The 17,757-nt window shown below is 41.2% G+C and overlaps 1 protein-coding gene across 8 annotated transcripts in view; it reads right to left on the bottom strand.

Annotated features, from left to right (window-relative positions):
• The window catches only part of CELF2 (CUGBP Elav-like family member 2), a 551,351-nt gene that overhangs the window by 10,705 nt on the left and 522,889 nt on the right, over positions 1-17,757 (bottom strand). For 5 of the 8 annotated variants that reach the window (XM_059471628.1, XM_059471627.1, XM_059471623.1 and 2 more), the window contains 3 exons: positions 13,031-13,150; positions 5,980-6,177; positions 2,503-2,646 (listed from right to left, as the gene is read on the bottom strand). In XM_059471628.1, coding sequence (XP_059327611.1) covers positions 2,503-2,646; positions 5,980-6,177; positions 13,031-13,150 — 462 coding nt within the window. Of the gene's footprint in view, positions 1-2,502; positions 2,647-5,979; positions 6,178-13,018; positions 13,151-17,757 lie in introns of all 8 variants that reach the window. The other 3 variants (XM_059471622.1, XM_059471626.1, XM_059471625.1) reach the window with 2 other exon arrangements.

Genomic DNA, 17,757 nt, shown 5'->3' with positions numbered 1-17,757 from the left:
ATTCAAGTAACAATTTTGCTATAAGGCTGACTGTATTTCTGCATTGATGTAACTGAGTTCCCCCTCCTCTGCCTTACTTACATATCTCATTTTTCTTATTGTAACATTTATGAAAGGCAAGAGATAAGCTGGAATAGTGACACCCTTTGTCTGCTGAATCAATTAAAGCCCGTGGAGCATGTGAGAACTCATGGAAGAGCACTTCCAGGTGTAAACACACTGTTCTGTCATCCTCATCATCATTTAATCCTTTGAACATTCATTTTAGGTTGGACAAGAAAGAAAATATGCCTAAGTCATTTTTCTGCACAGAAATGAAATTTTTCATTTTGTGAAGCAGTTTTACATAAAGATTCATCACTGTTTATCACTTACTCAGAATAAACCTTCCCATTTCTGCCAGACAGATTTGGACAATCTTTACACCTTTTGGATGTTCAACCTGTTCCCATCTGTAATTTGACTTTCTCCTCCTTTGGGCAGGAGATTGGAAACTCCAGAGTAGGAAGCCCTAAGCATGTGCAAGTTATTACAATTACAATTACTATTACTAGGGGAAAAAAGACCAAACCAACAAATAAAAAACCCAAACCCAAACTGTACCAAGTGCAGTGGGTAAATGATTCAGCAGAGAAATGGGTTCTTCAGCAGCATTATTGTCATAGTTTTTGGGTGGGAGGACAGAAAAAGAAAATAAAAAGCTTTTTGAAACACAAATATAGGACCAAAAAAAATATTAGACAATTCTTGCTAATAAAGCTGAGGAGGTGCATGCAGACCTTGCCTGTACATTAAACCAGCAGGACTAATTCTGGCTTTGCCTGTGATGTGCAGCATCACCAAACAGTCACCCACTAATCAGAAAACTCAGCTTCATCTGCCACTTCTACTTTTTGTTTTTAAAGCAGAGCTCCCTCCCTGGTAGCAGAGTATCTGGGAAGCAAGACTGAGAAATAGAAATATCAGTGAGAGCTGCCTAATACCAAAAGGAGGTTTCCTCCATCCATTGGGATTTGACACCTCCATTTTCCCTTAAAGAAGATAATTTTGGTGCATCACTGAGTTAGGCAATTGTGTCCCACAAACCCAGGCAAATGTGTAAGAAGGTAATCAAAGAGTAAAAGAAAATGCACAAAAAGCAAGTGTGGGAAACGATCTGATGAATTCAGCCACCTGCCCAAACTGATTTACATTCTTTCAGCAGTCACCACAATTGCTGCATTTTGATTAACATAGCTTGATTTGTCTTTTCATCAAGATTCCTGGAGATCTCAACAACGATTTTGTAACCCCCAACATACTAACAGAACTGGCTCCAGATCAATGGGGACTCCATTTCAATTCCACTTTTCAAATTTGCAAGAGCCTCAGGGACTGCTTTAACCCATCGCAGACACAGGCTGGACTATGCTGGTCTAGATATGAATAATTTTTTGTAAAGTCTGAACAGATGAATGCTTCAAAAATTAATTGAAAGACTGTGGGAAAATGCAGAAAGAATGTCACACTCTTTCTGTGAACTGAATCAACTTTCCAAGTGTACTGTCCATTCCTCTTTTGTCACATATACAGGTGCATTCCTTTACTCTGGGAAAGAATTGCCACTTTAAAGAAAATTCCCGTATTTTACATCAACCCTTACAAAACTCATGTTTAGGAGATTCCTTCCTCCTCCTAAATCCTCACTGTGTCTTGTATAAGACCATAATTATGAGACCAATGCTCCAAAAGCTTACCACACACTGCCATTCTCTGCTCCACTCCATCAAAGCACTGAACTGGTGCATTTCTGCTATTGCAAATACATCATCCCTCCTAATCAACCCTAAAACTATTTTTATACCAACATATCATCTCTTCCTCTGCTGTGATCTAATTTTCTGACAGCTCAAAGTATTCTCTGGGAAACCTGACACTGATCTTGTGAGGCTCTCTTCATCCCTGCCCTAAGGTGAGGGAGATGCCACCTTCCATAACACACTGGGACCCACCCACAACAGCCAGAGCTGCACAGCCAGACATCAGCTGTCTGCAGAATATTCTGAACTACATGTACACACCATTCAGTCACTAATTGCAAAATCTTGTACTTAATTCAGAAGAAAGAAATTCCTGTAATGTAGAAGCAATGGGTTAAACATGGAGCTTTTTTTAAGTGGCTCAGCTATACAATAGAGAATAATTAGGTATCCATAATAAGGCAATTTAATAGTATACTAAATGACATTCCCCCACATAGGGTGTAATTAGTTTTATGTACTTGACACATTCATGCGAGATGTCAGACTGGAAGATTATTATTGTTTTTTTTTCCATATCCAATTTTTAGTTAGAAGTAGTTTGTCTTTGCATCTTCCTGCTCATTTGAGGATTAACAGTCTATTATTTTTGGAATGATTTTCCAGTATGACATTTCTCACACTGCTGTTAATTTTCTTTCCTGGCCCCTTTTCAGTATAGTGCATGCGGCTTTTATGGTTGGATTTATTAAATTTGACATACCAAAGCACTTGCTCAAATTGGTCTGTTTGTCAATGAAGACTTTAGCAGAGATAACATTTCCAAAAGGCATGAACATCTGCAGAATGTCCTGGTCTCCAAACTCCTGGGGGAGGTGGTAAATAAAGAGGTTTGCCCCTTCTGGACCTTTAGGAAAATAAAATAAATAAAAAAAAAAGAAGTATGAAAACAGCTATTACAAGTGCTACATTTAATCTGTTTTTCCATAATACTTACTGAAGCTGGTGGTCAGAAAGCATTTCACTTTCTAACTCTGAGGGAACAAAAGCAAGTGGATCATCAAAAGAGCACAGCTGAAATGCAGCTCTTGAGCATCCCATCTTGAAAAGTGTTTACTTTGAAAAGTGTTTATTTCATAACTCTACTATAGAAGTAGTTAAATCTCTTTCTTCAATTTACATGAGTGTCTTTCAGTGTAATTAAGGTTAGGAAAACAGGTACAGAATGTATTGGCTCTCAGAATGCCCCAAGAACTGCACAAGGACTCCTCTGCTGCTTCCAACACCTGCATGGGTTTGTCAGTTTAATTCCAGTTGCAGGAACTTATGGAAATGGAAGCAGGTGAGCTCAGATTTGATACCACAGATTTAAACTCAAAGGGCAAGAAAATGCTGCAGATAAGAATAAAAATAGTAAGAAGAAGCACACCTTGTGACTTAAAAGTCAGTGAAGTCAGTGACAAAAAGACATTCAGAATTAAATTTGTACTGACTCATTTCAAAATGAGCTTTTTTTTTAATATAAATCCCACATACAAAGATCTGTCTCCTGCAAAGAGCTTTGTAAAGCGAGTCTTTAAAAGAAGTTCAAAATTAAGTAGTTGTGTTGCAGTTAAGTGGCTTTAGACTTAGTTCAGTTTGCAAACAAAGGTGTAAACTCAAAGGTGCTTTGAGTATTTTCCTTGCAGACAAGATCTGAGATATGTATTATTTCAGGTGTAGGTTAAAACATTCATCCTAATACTGGTAGGTTATTTTTTCCCCCTAGCTCAATGGCAGCACACTGGAAATGAGCAATGGATGGCAGCAAGAGTGGGATACAGGATGGAGTCTCCATGCAGGCACCAGCAGTGCAAGTGGTACACAAAGGGAACAAGCATTTCTGCTAAAACCACACCTAGAATAGCCTGATTACATATTCCCTTGCTTAATGGAACCTAAATGTGTCTCAGATGTGATGTTCTTGGTTTTCTGGAGAGGAAGAGGAAAGTGCTCATGAGATTTACAGAGTTCCTTCTGCAACAGAGCCACGGAGCCTCCCCTCTCCCACACGGAATCAGGCTGGCTGCTCACTCTCAGCCTGAAGGAAAAGGTAGCAAATTTGCCCAAAAGGAGGAGATAAATGAATTAGATTTAAAAAAAATAAATTCTGGGGAGGCAAGGAAAAAAAAAGATGAAAAAACTTGTCACTTGGAACTTTTTTCTTCTTGTCACAAGTAAACTCTCATTCCCAGCAAATAATGTTCTTTAAAATAGTAGGGGGAAAAATTGCTAAATAATATTTAAGAGCATATGCACAAGGCAGTTCACTGTGCTTCAGCATTTAATATTTATATAGCATTTTTCTCTGGTATTTGTTTATCCTCAACCACTCCAGACTCTTCCATCAGAAATCATGGTAAGAGATAAAACATTGTTGTCAGTATTCAGTCCTGGAATTCACTCACTTGAATTACTTAGCCACCTACTAACAGATACAAGATATATAACAAAACCACTGTGTTTTAAAAAGGATGCTGGCAATTCATAAAAATAAAAATAAACCTAAGTTGATTTGAATGTTTCTAAACAGAGAAAAATTAAAATAGCTAGAAAAAAAATCAAGCTGTCCTTCACTACGTATCTTGCAATGACATCAAATAAACAATTTTTTTCTGGTGTCAAATAGTCTATTGTCACTGACCAAAGGGCCTGAGGGGAAAGATAAATGCAGAAAATAAAAAATATGGAAAAAAAGATTAAAAAAAATCCCCTTTCATTTTAAATAATTTAAGCTTTTAGCAGCAAATGAAGGAAAAAACTTGAGAGAAAATATACATTTTAACTCCAGCATCCCTATACAATAACTAGCTGGGGGAATGCCAAATTTGTCTTCCTAGGAAACACATCCCATAACAGTAGAAAATACTATTTCAAAAGAGGATAAAAAAGATTTCTCTTGAGGATATTATACTAGGTTTATTTCCAAAGCTTATCCTTGGCAAGAGCAGTAGTGACAACATAGATACAGTCTTAGAAAGCATGCAGTATTTTCCTGTCTTTGTAGAATTAGCTGGAAATTAGGACAGGAGAAAGCAATGAAAACAGAAACAACCCCCCTGAAAATGCCTGGGAAGCATGAAGGGGAACGGAAGAGGGGAAAAGGGTAGCCTCATTTTCCTAAACACCTTGTAATTAGTATTCATTTATTCTTAGCAATAACTTCCTGAGGTTTATTTGCTGTTGGTGTGGGGAGAGGGGCGCAATCATTCACTTAGCTGCTTCCTCACAAGACCCACAATTAAGCAAAGAACCACTCAAAGTGAAAACGGATCTTGTCATTAGCTCAAAACCTCAATCAGATTAACTCCCCTATGACAGAAAATGGAAACCAGAAGGAAAAATTGCATCCACAGAGGGATGATTTTTGTTAGTGGTTTTTATATGGTAGGTGGTAAATGCTTTTATATAAGAATGGGTGGCAAAGCATAACTTGATGGCTGAAAAGTGAAACACATTAGACATCAAAGAAGGTGACAGTGGCAAGCAGGAAGAAAATGGAGGAAGAAGAAATCACAGATTAGACTGCCTGAGGCCTTCCATGAAGCCTCCACGAGGAAACAGCTGCATGGCACAGCTCGGGCTGGGTCTGCTGGCGCGGGCACTTACTGTCAGAACTCAGTACATCCCTCTGGGTGTCCAGAGTTGCCAGGACCCCTGCCAGGGGGCTCAGAGACCCTGGCACACAGCCCAGAACACCTGTGGGTTTGATTATGACCCGTGGAGCAAATTACCAGCTTTGTATGAAGACCTGAAAGCCACAGAAGTAGTGTAATAATAAAATTATCACAGGGTGAAAAAGTAGATTTTGGGGTTTTTAGAATAGGGGTTTTGGGGACAAGATGGAGGGACTTGGGTGTGTCCAGCCTTTCTTCTTCTCTACCTCCATCTTCTGCTGTGATGTTGGCACTTTGGGATTGGTTTAGAGTAGAAGCTCACTGTCTAACATAGGTGATAGGTGTTGGAAAGTAATAGAAAACATGTTATACGTAGTTTGTAGTATAAAGAGATAACACTGCCCTGGGGGCAGGCAGAGTGCCTCTGTCTGTCCTGCTGAAAAATTTTTATAGATAAGATACAATAAACAACTCTGACACCGAGAACTGAAGAACTCTGACTCATTCTTCGAACATGCAGGCCAAAACAGAGACTTTTCACGTGTCTCGGGGCTGCAACAAACTGCAACCTGCCGAGAACTTACCTTCCTTCTGGCTGCCCGCGGCGCTCTGCTGCTGCAGCAGGCTCTGGCTGTAGAGGGTGGGCAGCGCGGCGGCCGCGTACTGCTGGATTCCTGAGTAGGCCTGGGTGAGCGCGTCCATGGTGCCGGCCGTGCCGTTCGTCAGGCCTGTGGCGCCGAGTCCTCCGTTCAGGGCCGCCATACCTGAGAGCATTTGAGCAACTTTACAAAAAACCCAACAATAGAGAAAAGAAATTGCACTTGTTCATTAGTGCTTTCCGAAAGTCGTTGGTATTATACGACACTGAGGACGACAGCAGTGCATGCAGCTCGGCACGTCACCAAATATGGGACTGAGGACAAAGAAACACGACTTTGGCATCAGGGTCACTTCAGCACAAGGGTTGCACAGTCAAATGGACTCGCATGCAGCCTGCTACTGGCAAGTACTACAGCTCTGTGCTCCTGAGAGCCTCTCTGCTCATCCACCTCCACACCTGTGCTTCTGCTGTGGCTGTCTGAGGCTGGCAGTGTGGGACCTGTTTGACCTCTGTCCTTGTCTGTGGAAAAAGCAGTCTGTGAGGAAACCCCCTCTCTCTGACCAGGGTCTTCAGCAACAGCCATGACAGCACCAGATCAGAAGTATTTGGGTTATACAGAACAAGCAGAGAACCCTAATTGTTGCCCTGAATTTTTGAGATTTTCTTAGCCTTCTGATGATAACATTCTTGTAACAAACTTTCTCACACACTTGCTGTAAATAACTTATTGTTTTGCATTCTTTTATGGAGGAGGAGAAATTTGATGGACTGTTGGTTTGTCCAGCGTCATTGGAGAGGGGGCACTTTCACCCTCCAATCCACTGTCACTTTTGGAAATCTATAAATGTTGGAGTCAGAAAATAAACTTCCCTTTTTTGCCTTGAGAACAGCAGTGTATGCACGTTGTGTTATTTCATGTTCTATAGTGACACCTAATTAACTGCATTTTAAACAGGCCTTTTTTAACTAAAATAACCCTCTATATAACCCTCTACACAATTACAGGCTTTGTCTCTTGGGCTTGTGGTAGAAAGATGGACTGTGATGCTCTTTACTTCCACCTTCCTCCTCCAGTTACTCCAGCCACTCCACAAGAGATGAACAGCAGCACACCCAGAGTGACTAAAAATGCTTCCTCAAGACTAGGCACCTTTCATGAAGAAACAAAAGCATTTATTTCTAGCAATGTTTTTCTTCACAAGGAAAGCCGAGTCACTTTTTTTTTTTAACTTACAGCAATTCTCCATCCTGATAAGTAACAGAGTAATTTACCTGGGATGGCTGCTAAAGAGGAAATTTCAGATGGGATTGCTAGCTGTGCAGAAAATGACATCTCTCATCTGTGCAAACAGTGTGGGCTGCATAAGGAGTTGTACTACTCTGACTTGATGGTGGACAAACTCCTGAGCTACAGCTTCCCTCCTCTGCTTCTATCGCCCAGCATGACTCCAAAATGAGTTATGTTGAAGTTAACAGTGCTAGCATGTCTTTCAGAATTCCCTAGAAAAAGTGAATTTGCTGTTGGAAGTTGAAAGCATGGCAGGGTTCAGAGCTCTGCTCATCTTCCACACACCCAGCCTGTGTCAGCCTGAGCTCTGAGAGCACATCAGGACTGAGAGTCAGAGCACGTTTTCTACACAATCAGCCATCCCAGCTCCTCAGTTTCTTGGTGAGCAGCTCACAAACAACTTAAAGGGCTTAACAGGCCCATAGAGATACAGAGGATGAGTCCTAGAAAAATGGGGGTGGCACCTAGAAACACCAGCAATCATTTCTTAGACATTGTCTAATGTTTTGACTGGTAAAATGGTGAGTGAAGATGTGGTGGTGTCATATTAAGACCCCAAAGAGAGGAACAATAAAGAGAAGGAAAGGGCTTGATTTCAGAGCAATAACAAGAGTTGGTATGTAAATTGGGCAAAAGTGGGGAAATTAAGCAGAGGACATTTTATAGTAAATTAATAATTAAATCTATTAGACTGGGAAACAGTCTTCAAGGAAGATGGCAGAAACCTTATCACATGTGTAATTTAGATACAGGAAGAATACTGCAGGGAATTATCCAGCATTGACAGAGGAGGATAAAGATGCTGACCCCAGTATCCTTCTGCCTCTTATGTAGATTTGAAAAGCATATTCCTATGAGTCTCCAATAATCAGGACAATTGCTCAAGTGGCACCTTTTTGGCTCCACCAGACTCTGTGCCAATTAAGAGAATTGTACTGCATAAATTATACCTTTTGATCTTACTATAATTTGTGTGACTAAACACTTGACAGAGATGTAATATTCTTAGCCTTTCCATAATAAAATATCTCACTTTGAAGACTTCTCTTTCCCCTCCACCCCACTTCAGAGCATCACTGTACCCTGATGGGAGGAACTGGCTGCCAGTGCTTCGAACAAAAACCCCTGTCAGAGCTCAACAGACCTGGGTATTTCTTGTATAATGGTTCCAGTTATAAAACTGCATTGGGTTTGGGTGGTGGTGGGAGGGACAAAGGGATGGTTTCTCTGAGAAGCTGCTGGAAGCCTCCCCTACAGAGCCAATGCCACATGGCTCCAAGATGGACCTGCCACTGGCCAAGGCTGAGCCCATCAGTGACACCTCTGAGGTGACTTGGTAAAGAGAAGAAAAAACCCTGTGCCGTGGTAACTGCAGATAGAGAAGAGAGGAGTGAGAATGTGTGAGAGAAACAGCTCTTGAAGGTCCATGGAGAAGGAGGGGCAGGAGCTGAGATTGCCCTGCAGCCCCTGGTGCAGCCCAGGGTGAGGCAGCTGTGCCCTGCAGCCCATGGGGCTCCATGGGGGAGCAGAGATCCACTGCAGCCCATGGGGGAGCCCACACCAGAGCAGGCGGGTGCCCAAAGAAGGCTGTGGCCCCACAGGAAGGCAGAGCTCCTGGCAGCACCTGTGGAGAGAGGATTGCACTGCAGTGGGTTTGCTGTCAACACCTGTGACCCTGTGGGGGACCCAGTCTGGAACAGCCTGTTCCTGAAGGGACATGCCATGGAACAGACCCACACTGGAGCAATTTGTGGAGTGCTGCAGCCTCAAGAAAGGGACCCACACTGAAGCAGCAGATGAGCAATTGAGGAGTCCAACCCTGAGGAGGAAGGAGCTGCAGGAACGATGTGTGATGAACTGACTGCAACCCCCATTCCCTGTCCTCCTGCACCACTGGGGACAGTGGGTGGAGAATTCAGGAATAATGTTAATCCTGGGAGGAATATAGGAGTGGGGAGAAGGTGTTTTTAAGATTTGGCTTAATTTCTCATTATTCTATTTGGAATTGATTGGTAATAAATTAAACTTATTAATAATTAAACTAATTTCCAGGAGTGTTCTGCCTGTGATGGTAGCTGGTAAGTTATCTCTCTGCTCTTATCTCAATTCACAAACCTTTTGTTATATTTTCTCTCCTCTACCCAGTTCAGGAGAGTGAGTGATAGAGTGACATTGAAAACATTATAATAACAATAATAATAACAAAAGCAATATCAACAATATTTTTATAATAAACATACAATATACACTATATTATATATTAAATATTACTACTGCTAATAATTTGATGCTGAGGCTGACTGTTGCCTGTTCTGCTGTTGTGTACTTAGATCTGTGCCTCTGCTTGTACATGCAGGACTGGTTAAACTAAAGGTTTCTGATAAAGCAGCTTGTATCTCTCCTTTTATTAGAGCGTGGAAATAACTTGATAGCAGAGGTAGCATTAGGATACCATGTTATCTTTCGTGAGTCATTGGCCTATTAGATAAACATGCTCTGTGTTGCAGTGGGCAGCATCCTCCCCCTCCTTTCCCCTGGAATCAATAGCACTTCCCACCCAGCGGCTCCAGATCAGCCATCAGCCAGACAGCCCAGCCCACAGCTCCTGGGAAGGGCACCCACAGCCCATGTGTGGCACACACAGCACAGCACAGCTGCAGAAAGCACCCAACACTTTCTGTTCCTGCATTTTTATGAAATCTGCAAGGCCCAGCTGCTGTTACGCATCTCTGCCATCTCTTTATTATCTCTACCAGTGCACCTCAGTCACACACTGAACTCTGGTCCCTTCCTCCCTTCTGTAAAATAACCTTTTGGAGCCTCTCATCTATGGCCTTCTACTTTTCTGAGTTTCTCTACATAATACAAAAGCAACAAAGCTTGGCAAGTCCAAAGGTCTCTCAAAGTGCTTTTCAAGCACCTTCAAGTCTGTCATGAATAGTTTTATCTCTATTTTACAGATGTAAATAAGGGGGCAAAAAGGCTAAGTGAGTGCCCTGGGGTCACACACAAATACTGTGCCATAGCTGTCCAGTATTCTCAAGGTATGGTCTTCTTTCTTAATTGCAAAGAATTGCTTCCTCCCTCTTTAGTAATTTTTCCTCATAATTCATAATTCTTTTTGGTACTAAGAATTCTTAAATTTACATGCTCAAAGCAGGCAGTCTAATGTTTTACCATTTAAAGTTTTAGGTGCTCCAAGAATAACTGAGGAAAGACTAAATCCCCACGCTTAGTGCTGCCACAACTGCTGTCAAAACCTTGGAGACACCTAAACTTACTATACTCCACTTTATTTAAGGCTCCAGACATCTTTAAAAAATGCTTCTCTCTACAATGACAGCACTATCAGCCTCCATAGAACAGCTTCTTTTCACAGACCCAGACAGGACTGAGAAAACAGATAAAAGTCTTCTAGTGAGTTCAGTGTGGAAAACATTGTCCATGTGATTCTCATGCGCAGGGCAGGACTTGGCTTAGGCAGAGCAACTCTTCAAACCTCTCTATAAATCAATGCCCAAGCCCAGTGCCACCTCCTGATTAATTTTGGGGTTAAGCTCTACTTGATTTATGTTTTGGATTTGCTAAATCCCCAGCTAGAAGCATGTCACTCAATTCTCAGTTTGCTGCACAGGAATGTCCATGGCCAGTGAATATTTTTTATGGGCTTGCTTGAGCCATGTCAGTGTGGAGCATCAGACTTACTGAACATGAGGTTAAAGGCAATCAATCTTCCAGGTGAGTTTGAGTGTGAATGACTGAGTGATCAGGAAAATGACATGGTGATCAGGAAAAGCCCCAAACTGTCATTAAAATAGACAGGGAAGGTTATTGTAATTTGAGCAATGCTTCACTATCATCAGCATCATGAGTACCAGAAAGTGATAATCAAATTCCCTTTTGAAGGAAGAGTGTCCTAATGCTGAGCTGTGTCATGGGGAAGCAGTTTCCCCTCTTTAACTCTCTCTCAATAATGTATATACACAGACAGACATACCCACATACATTTGGTAAGCACCATACACATATCCATAAAAACATCCACGAAGAAGATTTGGGAATGCAGTCACTGTCAGTACAAGTCCATGGAAGCAACGGTGACTTAAAACAAACTGAAATTTGGTACCAGGTTGTGAATAGATCATTAATACTTCAAATGACACATGCAGATAAGTTTGCACACACATCACCTCAAAATACTTGCTGAGAAAATGTAAACTCTGCTTGCAGACTAGCAAGGAGTGCTAAAAGGAGTGCAACAGAAGGGTTCCCACACAATGAGCCCACAGGATTCACTCCTGCTTGGCTTTGATGAAGGGGTACATTATGTTGGAGTGCTCCAGTGGGCCTGGGTTCTTGGTACTTGCTGAGGGGAAGGAGTGGGATGTCATATTTTGCTCTGGATATTGTGATTTGTTTTTATACACCAAGTGAAGCACAATGACTGGTAATCAGAAAGGACATTGAATGGTGTCTTACTTCATGACAGGGTAGCTCTCTTACTGCAAGAGCTGACAAGAGGAGAGGAGATAAGTCAACCTTCTGTGCACGTCATTTCCTGTGGCTTGCTTTGACACTAATGGAGTAAGAAAGGAAACTAACATCTGCCATTTTGGGACCTAATACTAATTTTTCTTAAGTTGTCCTTGAGTTATATTTACAATGAGGTTGTTTTGTGTGAAATGCACATGTCCTTGCCAGAAGCAAGTCCTGTTTTACACGAGACCCCATGCAACCATTCAACATTGCTACATGGACATCCATCAGCCCCCTTCCTTCCCAGCTCCCAACAATGCCAACCAGAGATCACAGAACAGAGAGATTGGGTGAGCAGCCAAGTAACAGTGACAGAAAGGACATCATGCAGAGCATCAGAGTGAGCAAGAGATACTGAGGAGGACATCCATTCCTGAGGGGACATTATGATGGGTCATGAACTGGCAATGACCAAATAGATTCCTTGCATTGCAAAAGGAAATGCAAGGAGCAACAGCAGCTAAAGAAAAAAAAGAGGGAGGGAGAAAAATGCAGTTGGGCAAATCTCTTCTGTTACAGGCAAAGGTGAAGTCATCATAGCAGAAACAATAATTAAAAAAAAATCCTCCTTCTTCAAGAAAATCTTGACCAGGGCTAAGAACAAAGAAGAATGGTCTAACAACTACTGGCATCTTAGCTGGAGATGCCAGGGTTTGTTAAGATGTCATGGGACACGTGTGTGTGCTCTGGCATTTCAGGTGACTGACTGCATGTTCTCCCATACTTGCCAATTAAAAGCCAAAGACTTGCCCTCATTTTTCAAGCATGCTGCTCTCAAGTCAATTAGATAATTCTTACAGATGTTTTAAAGGACTGCCTCTGTGGCACTACATTTCTGAGTGAGGTTTTGTACACTGGGGTGATACACCTGTTGTCAGACTCCCCCAGTGAAAAAGGAGCCTCTCCTACAACCCTGACAACCCAAATCCCCAGTGACAATTCTTTTACCTTCCATATGTACTGCAAGAACAGGAGTCTTTATGCAGGGACACAAGGAAATTCACTTTGCAGAACAAACTGTGTGAAACTAAAAGACTCCAGAGAACTACATAGGTAGTAGTAGTAGTAGTATGGAACTGAATCAACTTGACCCCCTTATTTGGTGTAGAGATTAAAAACCATATTATCACTTTGCAATTGATAGTTTTTGTGGCATGATTATTGGGGAAGGCTGTCCACCACAGCAATAAATACTCACTGTTTACGGTACCTGCTAGTGCATTAATATTATTCAGTCCAACAGTGGCTCCAGCCAGTCCTTGGAGAGTACCCAGAGAAGTCAAAGAATTCATGGCCGCACCAGCTGTGGAATTAGCAGTTGATGCAGCCACTGAAAGGAAAAAAAACCATAGTAAAATTAAGGCAATTAACTTTGTTTATTTTATTTGATCACAGAGCAGCTTACAATCTCACACAGGAGCACAACAGGGCTACTTGCAAGGAAAAGGAAAAAAAAAATGAGATCAACGAGACCAATCTTGTTCAAGACATTAAGAGTGTGATTGTTCATGGGAAGTGTTGATGAGCCTAGAACTGCAAATACTAGATCACAAATTCAGTGCTATTATTTGCAAATATAATGCCAAACCAATATGTCTGGGATCAGATACTTTCTCAAAAGTTTGTCAATCAATCTAACAAACCAGGTTGACCAGCTAACCAGGCTTTTGAGATTTTGCCACAGGCCTCCAAGTCCATCATTACACAAACAAGAATTACTCAGTAATTTTGTCATACAGCAGATTACTATTCTGGGCCCCAAATGTTCTAAGAGTAAGTTAAGTTATTCTAAGTGAAGACACTATGCTCTAGGACACTGTATAAACTTCATTTAAAGTCCTGAAGATTAGAATAAGAAGAATGACCAGGCAAATACAAAATGTATTTTACTGGAGGTATTTATCCTGGCCTTTGTACATAGAGAATCATGTATATGCACTCCTGTGATACTGTATGTATCCCCAAAAAGCTCTGCCAGAGGGGAAAAGATGTTCTTGATGCTACAATGTCAAGGGAATGATGAAGGTGGTGAGATGAATCCATCTAAATTGGGTGTTTAGAGAGAGAAATAGACTCACTTGTCATAGAATGTAGTAAAAAGTCATCATTTGGGATAGGTTGGGTGAACTAGAAATACCTGTCTGTCTCACAGCAGTGCTTTGAATAACCAGTGTAGATTAAACACTTAACTCACAGCTAGGTAAAGGCTTACCAGATGAATCACACTCATAAAAGCTGCAGAAGCAATTAAGTTTTTAGTGCATCTCCTGAGCCCTACTTTCATGTATCAGTCATAAAGAATTCCTTTTTTTTCTTTTTTTTTCCCCTGCTATAACAATGCATTATCTTAGGAAAAGCAAATATTTAAAGTCAGAGTTTTGTTGATGATGTACTGGAGACACACCATGTCTACAGCCAGGCTTTTTTTGCTCCTATTCATTACCTAGCTATGAAATAGTTAAGACCACTTTTATGTGATGCTTTTTTGGGCTGTCAAACACATCAGATTACTCACTGAACCCTCAAGAAAGTGAAGTCTCTAGAGCTGACAGGATGCAGCAAGGAAAGTAGGAAGTAACTTTTTCGCTCTGTGGGTAAACCTTGAAGCCCTAACCTACAAATAACCTGCCTTTGCAACATTAAGACCCACCAAAGACAAGTTTTCACACTCTTGGGGCCTCAAAGTACAAAGAACATTCTTGCTGTGGGGGAAGAGAGATTTCCAGACTCTGTTATGCAGTCCTTGTCTCTTAGCATCTGCAATGTTAACTCGAATAATTTTGTATGTTGCAAACAGAAGCAGCTTTGATTATTCAATCTGTCCCCACAAAGCAATAAGAATCCAACAATGTCTTTGATTTAAAAAAGTAATTAAAAAAAAAAACGAGTTAAAACCACCACTTTTTCCAGATAATGTAGGCACCAACAGAGAAAAACCCAAAGTGAATTCCCTGTGACCAACACTGTCTGTGTTTCTGTCAATGCTCATTAGCAAAAGATTTAAATGAAGTATATAAAACTCAAATCTGAAGGATCTGATTAGTTTTGACTGGACTAAATTCCATCCATTTTCTGCTTTAGAGGATTATTACCATTTTCTCTTGAGTAAACACATATAGTTAAGAAATGAGAGAAATGGGGACTGGGAACTGCCTGTAAATTACATTAAAGCTGAGGGCAAATAGCTCCTGTGAACAAGAGCCATATGCTTATGGATTGTCAACACATCTGTTGGAGAAGGCAAAAAAAAATCTGCTTAAAACCTTCCCTCTTGTGCAGCCCACAGTGAAATATTGGGGTTTTATTCCTGGCTGCTCAAACACATGCTCCAGGGATGGTCAGTAACTGGGGACAACATATCTTTTCTTTTTTTTTTGGTGTCAAGTTTCTTTATTCCATCAGGCAAATAAAGAGCAGGTGCCTCAGTGCTTCTCCCACTTGAAGCTGCAGTGCAGATTATCTAGTTTGCCTGAATAAAGACTTGGCACATTCAGCACCTCAGGAATGAGTGTCATATTGTTGTGGTGTTTCTTCTGTCACAGATGCAATGGGACAATGCATATGAACCCTCTTTGGCTTAATACTTCTTTGAGAAGGAAGAAACTGAACACAGTGTGGTTTCCACCATCTTACTGAACAGGAGGTGAATACAAATGAGGGGAACTCCTTTTTTTAGGGTGCTTGGAGACATCAAGCAACCTCTGCATGAGGATTCCTGAGAGACCCCACACTAACTGATTGACACCTACGTGTATGAAATAAAGGTGAAGACAGTGGTGAGTAAAATATTACCATAAAGAGGCTATAAAATGTCCAAAATATTAACAGAGGTGAACATTTTTAACAAAATGCAGTATAAACCCAACAGATGAAGCAATGGCATGTCTTGTCCCCCAGAAATCTAAAGGAAGATGAAACAAAAGTTAAAAGGTCCTACAAGACAAGTGTGAAGGCTTATACCAGCTGAAAGTTTTTGCTTTGTGTGCTCCCAGATGAAATCTATCTAGAGACAAGGACTATGCTTCTCCTGTCCTTTGCCATTTTCTAGTTTATTTCAACTAAAAAATTGTAACATATATTAAACTGAAGGGAAAGAAGAAAAATCACATGCCTGTGGTAACAGCAAATGACTGCACTACTTTGGGGGAACCTGTATAACTCTCTTGTGTCAGCAAAACTCTCAGGATCCACAAATGCTCAGAGTAATGGCAAAGGAAGAATAATTCACTGTCAGAATACTTTCTATATTTATGTCTTTTAGTTGTCCAGAAGACAAAAATAGATTGGCTACCTACATAATTTATAAATTGGGTTTTACCAGGCTCCTCTGAAACCAAATAAATGAAAAAAAAAAAAAAAAAAAGAAAGAAAGAAAGAAAGAAAAAAAATCACAACTCCCTTTTCAGCCTCCACGCCAGAACATTCACAGAATTGCAGAATATGCTGAGTTGGAAGGGACCCACAAGGATTATCCAGTCCAACTCCTGGCCCTGCACAGGACACCCCAAGAGTCACACTCTGTGCCTGAGAGCATTGTCCAAACATTACTTGAGCTCTGTCAGGCTCGGTGCTGTGACCACTGCCCTGAGGAGCCTCTTCCAGTGCCCAACCACCCTCTGGGTGCAGAACCTTTTCCTGATACCCACCCTAAACCTCCCCTGACTCAGCTTCAGGCCATTCCCTCAGGTCCTGTCACTCGGCACCACAGAGAAGAGTTCAGTGCCCGCCCCTGCTCTTATTGTGCTTCCTCCATTTAACTGAGGAAATTTTTGCTTCAAGCCAAGAAACTTGGCCTTTGGTTAATATATTCATTGACAGAGTTCTCTTTGACACAGAAAACATGATTTTATTTGGAGTGGCTACTCTACACAATACAGATATTTGTGTTTAACTGGTAATGCTGCACTCATGGAGGTCTTTAAGGCTGGAAGGAGCTGGCATTTTCAAATGTTCTCAAAACATTCACTTCTGCCTACAAATGGTTATAACACCTTTTAGGTCAGTAATATTTTTTTTAAACTGCAATGAGCCATTTCTCTTTTAAATTTTAATTTAAATAACACTTCAACACAATTCCTAAAAACTATGCCAACCTAGAAAAACAACAGGAATTAGCACAGAAACTTTTGGCCATTCTTTTGGCTAGCTTATGTCAATAGAGTCATAATGATTTACATCATCTGGATTTGCCTCAGCTGGAAAACTAGATTCAGGATAACAGCATCTAGGAAAGGCAATGATGTGTAAATATTTCTTTGGCTTTGCTACACACACTGTGGATAGAATTAATTTCCCCACCTTTGGCAGCCTCGTTGTTGGTTTAAGCTAGTCTGGTCAAAACTAGACTGTTTCTGAGATTTAATGACCTTCAATTCAGACACCCTGCCTTTAGATTTCTGTTTCAGGTTGGGCTGAATTGCCCTAAAGACCATGTGGATGAGTTCAACTCCCAGATGCTACTGATGCCTTTCCCATTTTTCCCTTAAACTTCTGGTGAAAGCAATTGCTATGATTTTTGTGGCAAGACCTTCTGCTCCTTCACAGTTGCTGCCTGTCTCTCAGAATGCTCTATCTTGGAGGCACAGGCACATTTTTTGTCATGCCTGTTTTCCTTCCTACACCTCAGACCAAGGAGTGCCCTTGACAGAGCTTCTTGCTCTACTGAAACCCCAGACCTGTGCTTGTCTGCAGTACAGCCTTGGGCAAATCCCACCCCTCTCATGTCTCAGGCCAATTTATAAAGTGAATCATAGAATGGTTTAAGTTGGAAGGCATTTTTAAAGACCAGCAATGAGTGATCTCCAACTGGAACAGGTTGCTCAAAGCCCCATCCAACCTGACTGTGAATGTTTCCAGGGATGGACAGCCACCACATCTGGGCAACCTGTGCCAGCGTCTCACCACTCTCATAATAAAAAAATTTCCTTGTTTCTAGTC

Source organism: Ammospiza nelsoni, chromosome 5, assembly GCF_027579445.1.
Source record: "Ammospiza nelsoni isolate bAmmNel1 chromosome 5, bAmmNel1.pri, whole genome shotgun sequence".
NCBI lineage: Eukaryota > Metazoa > Chordata > Aves > Passeriformes > Passerellidae > Ammospiza > Ammospiza nelsoni.
This window is presented reverse-complemented; position numbering and strand designations above follow the sequence as displayed.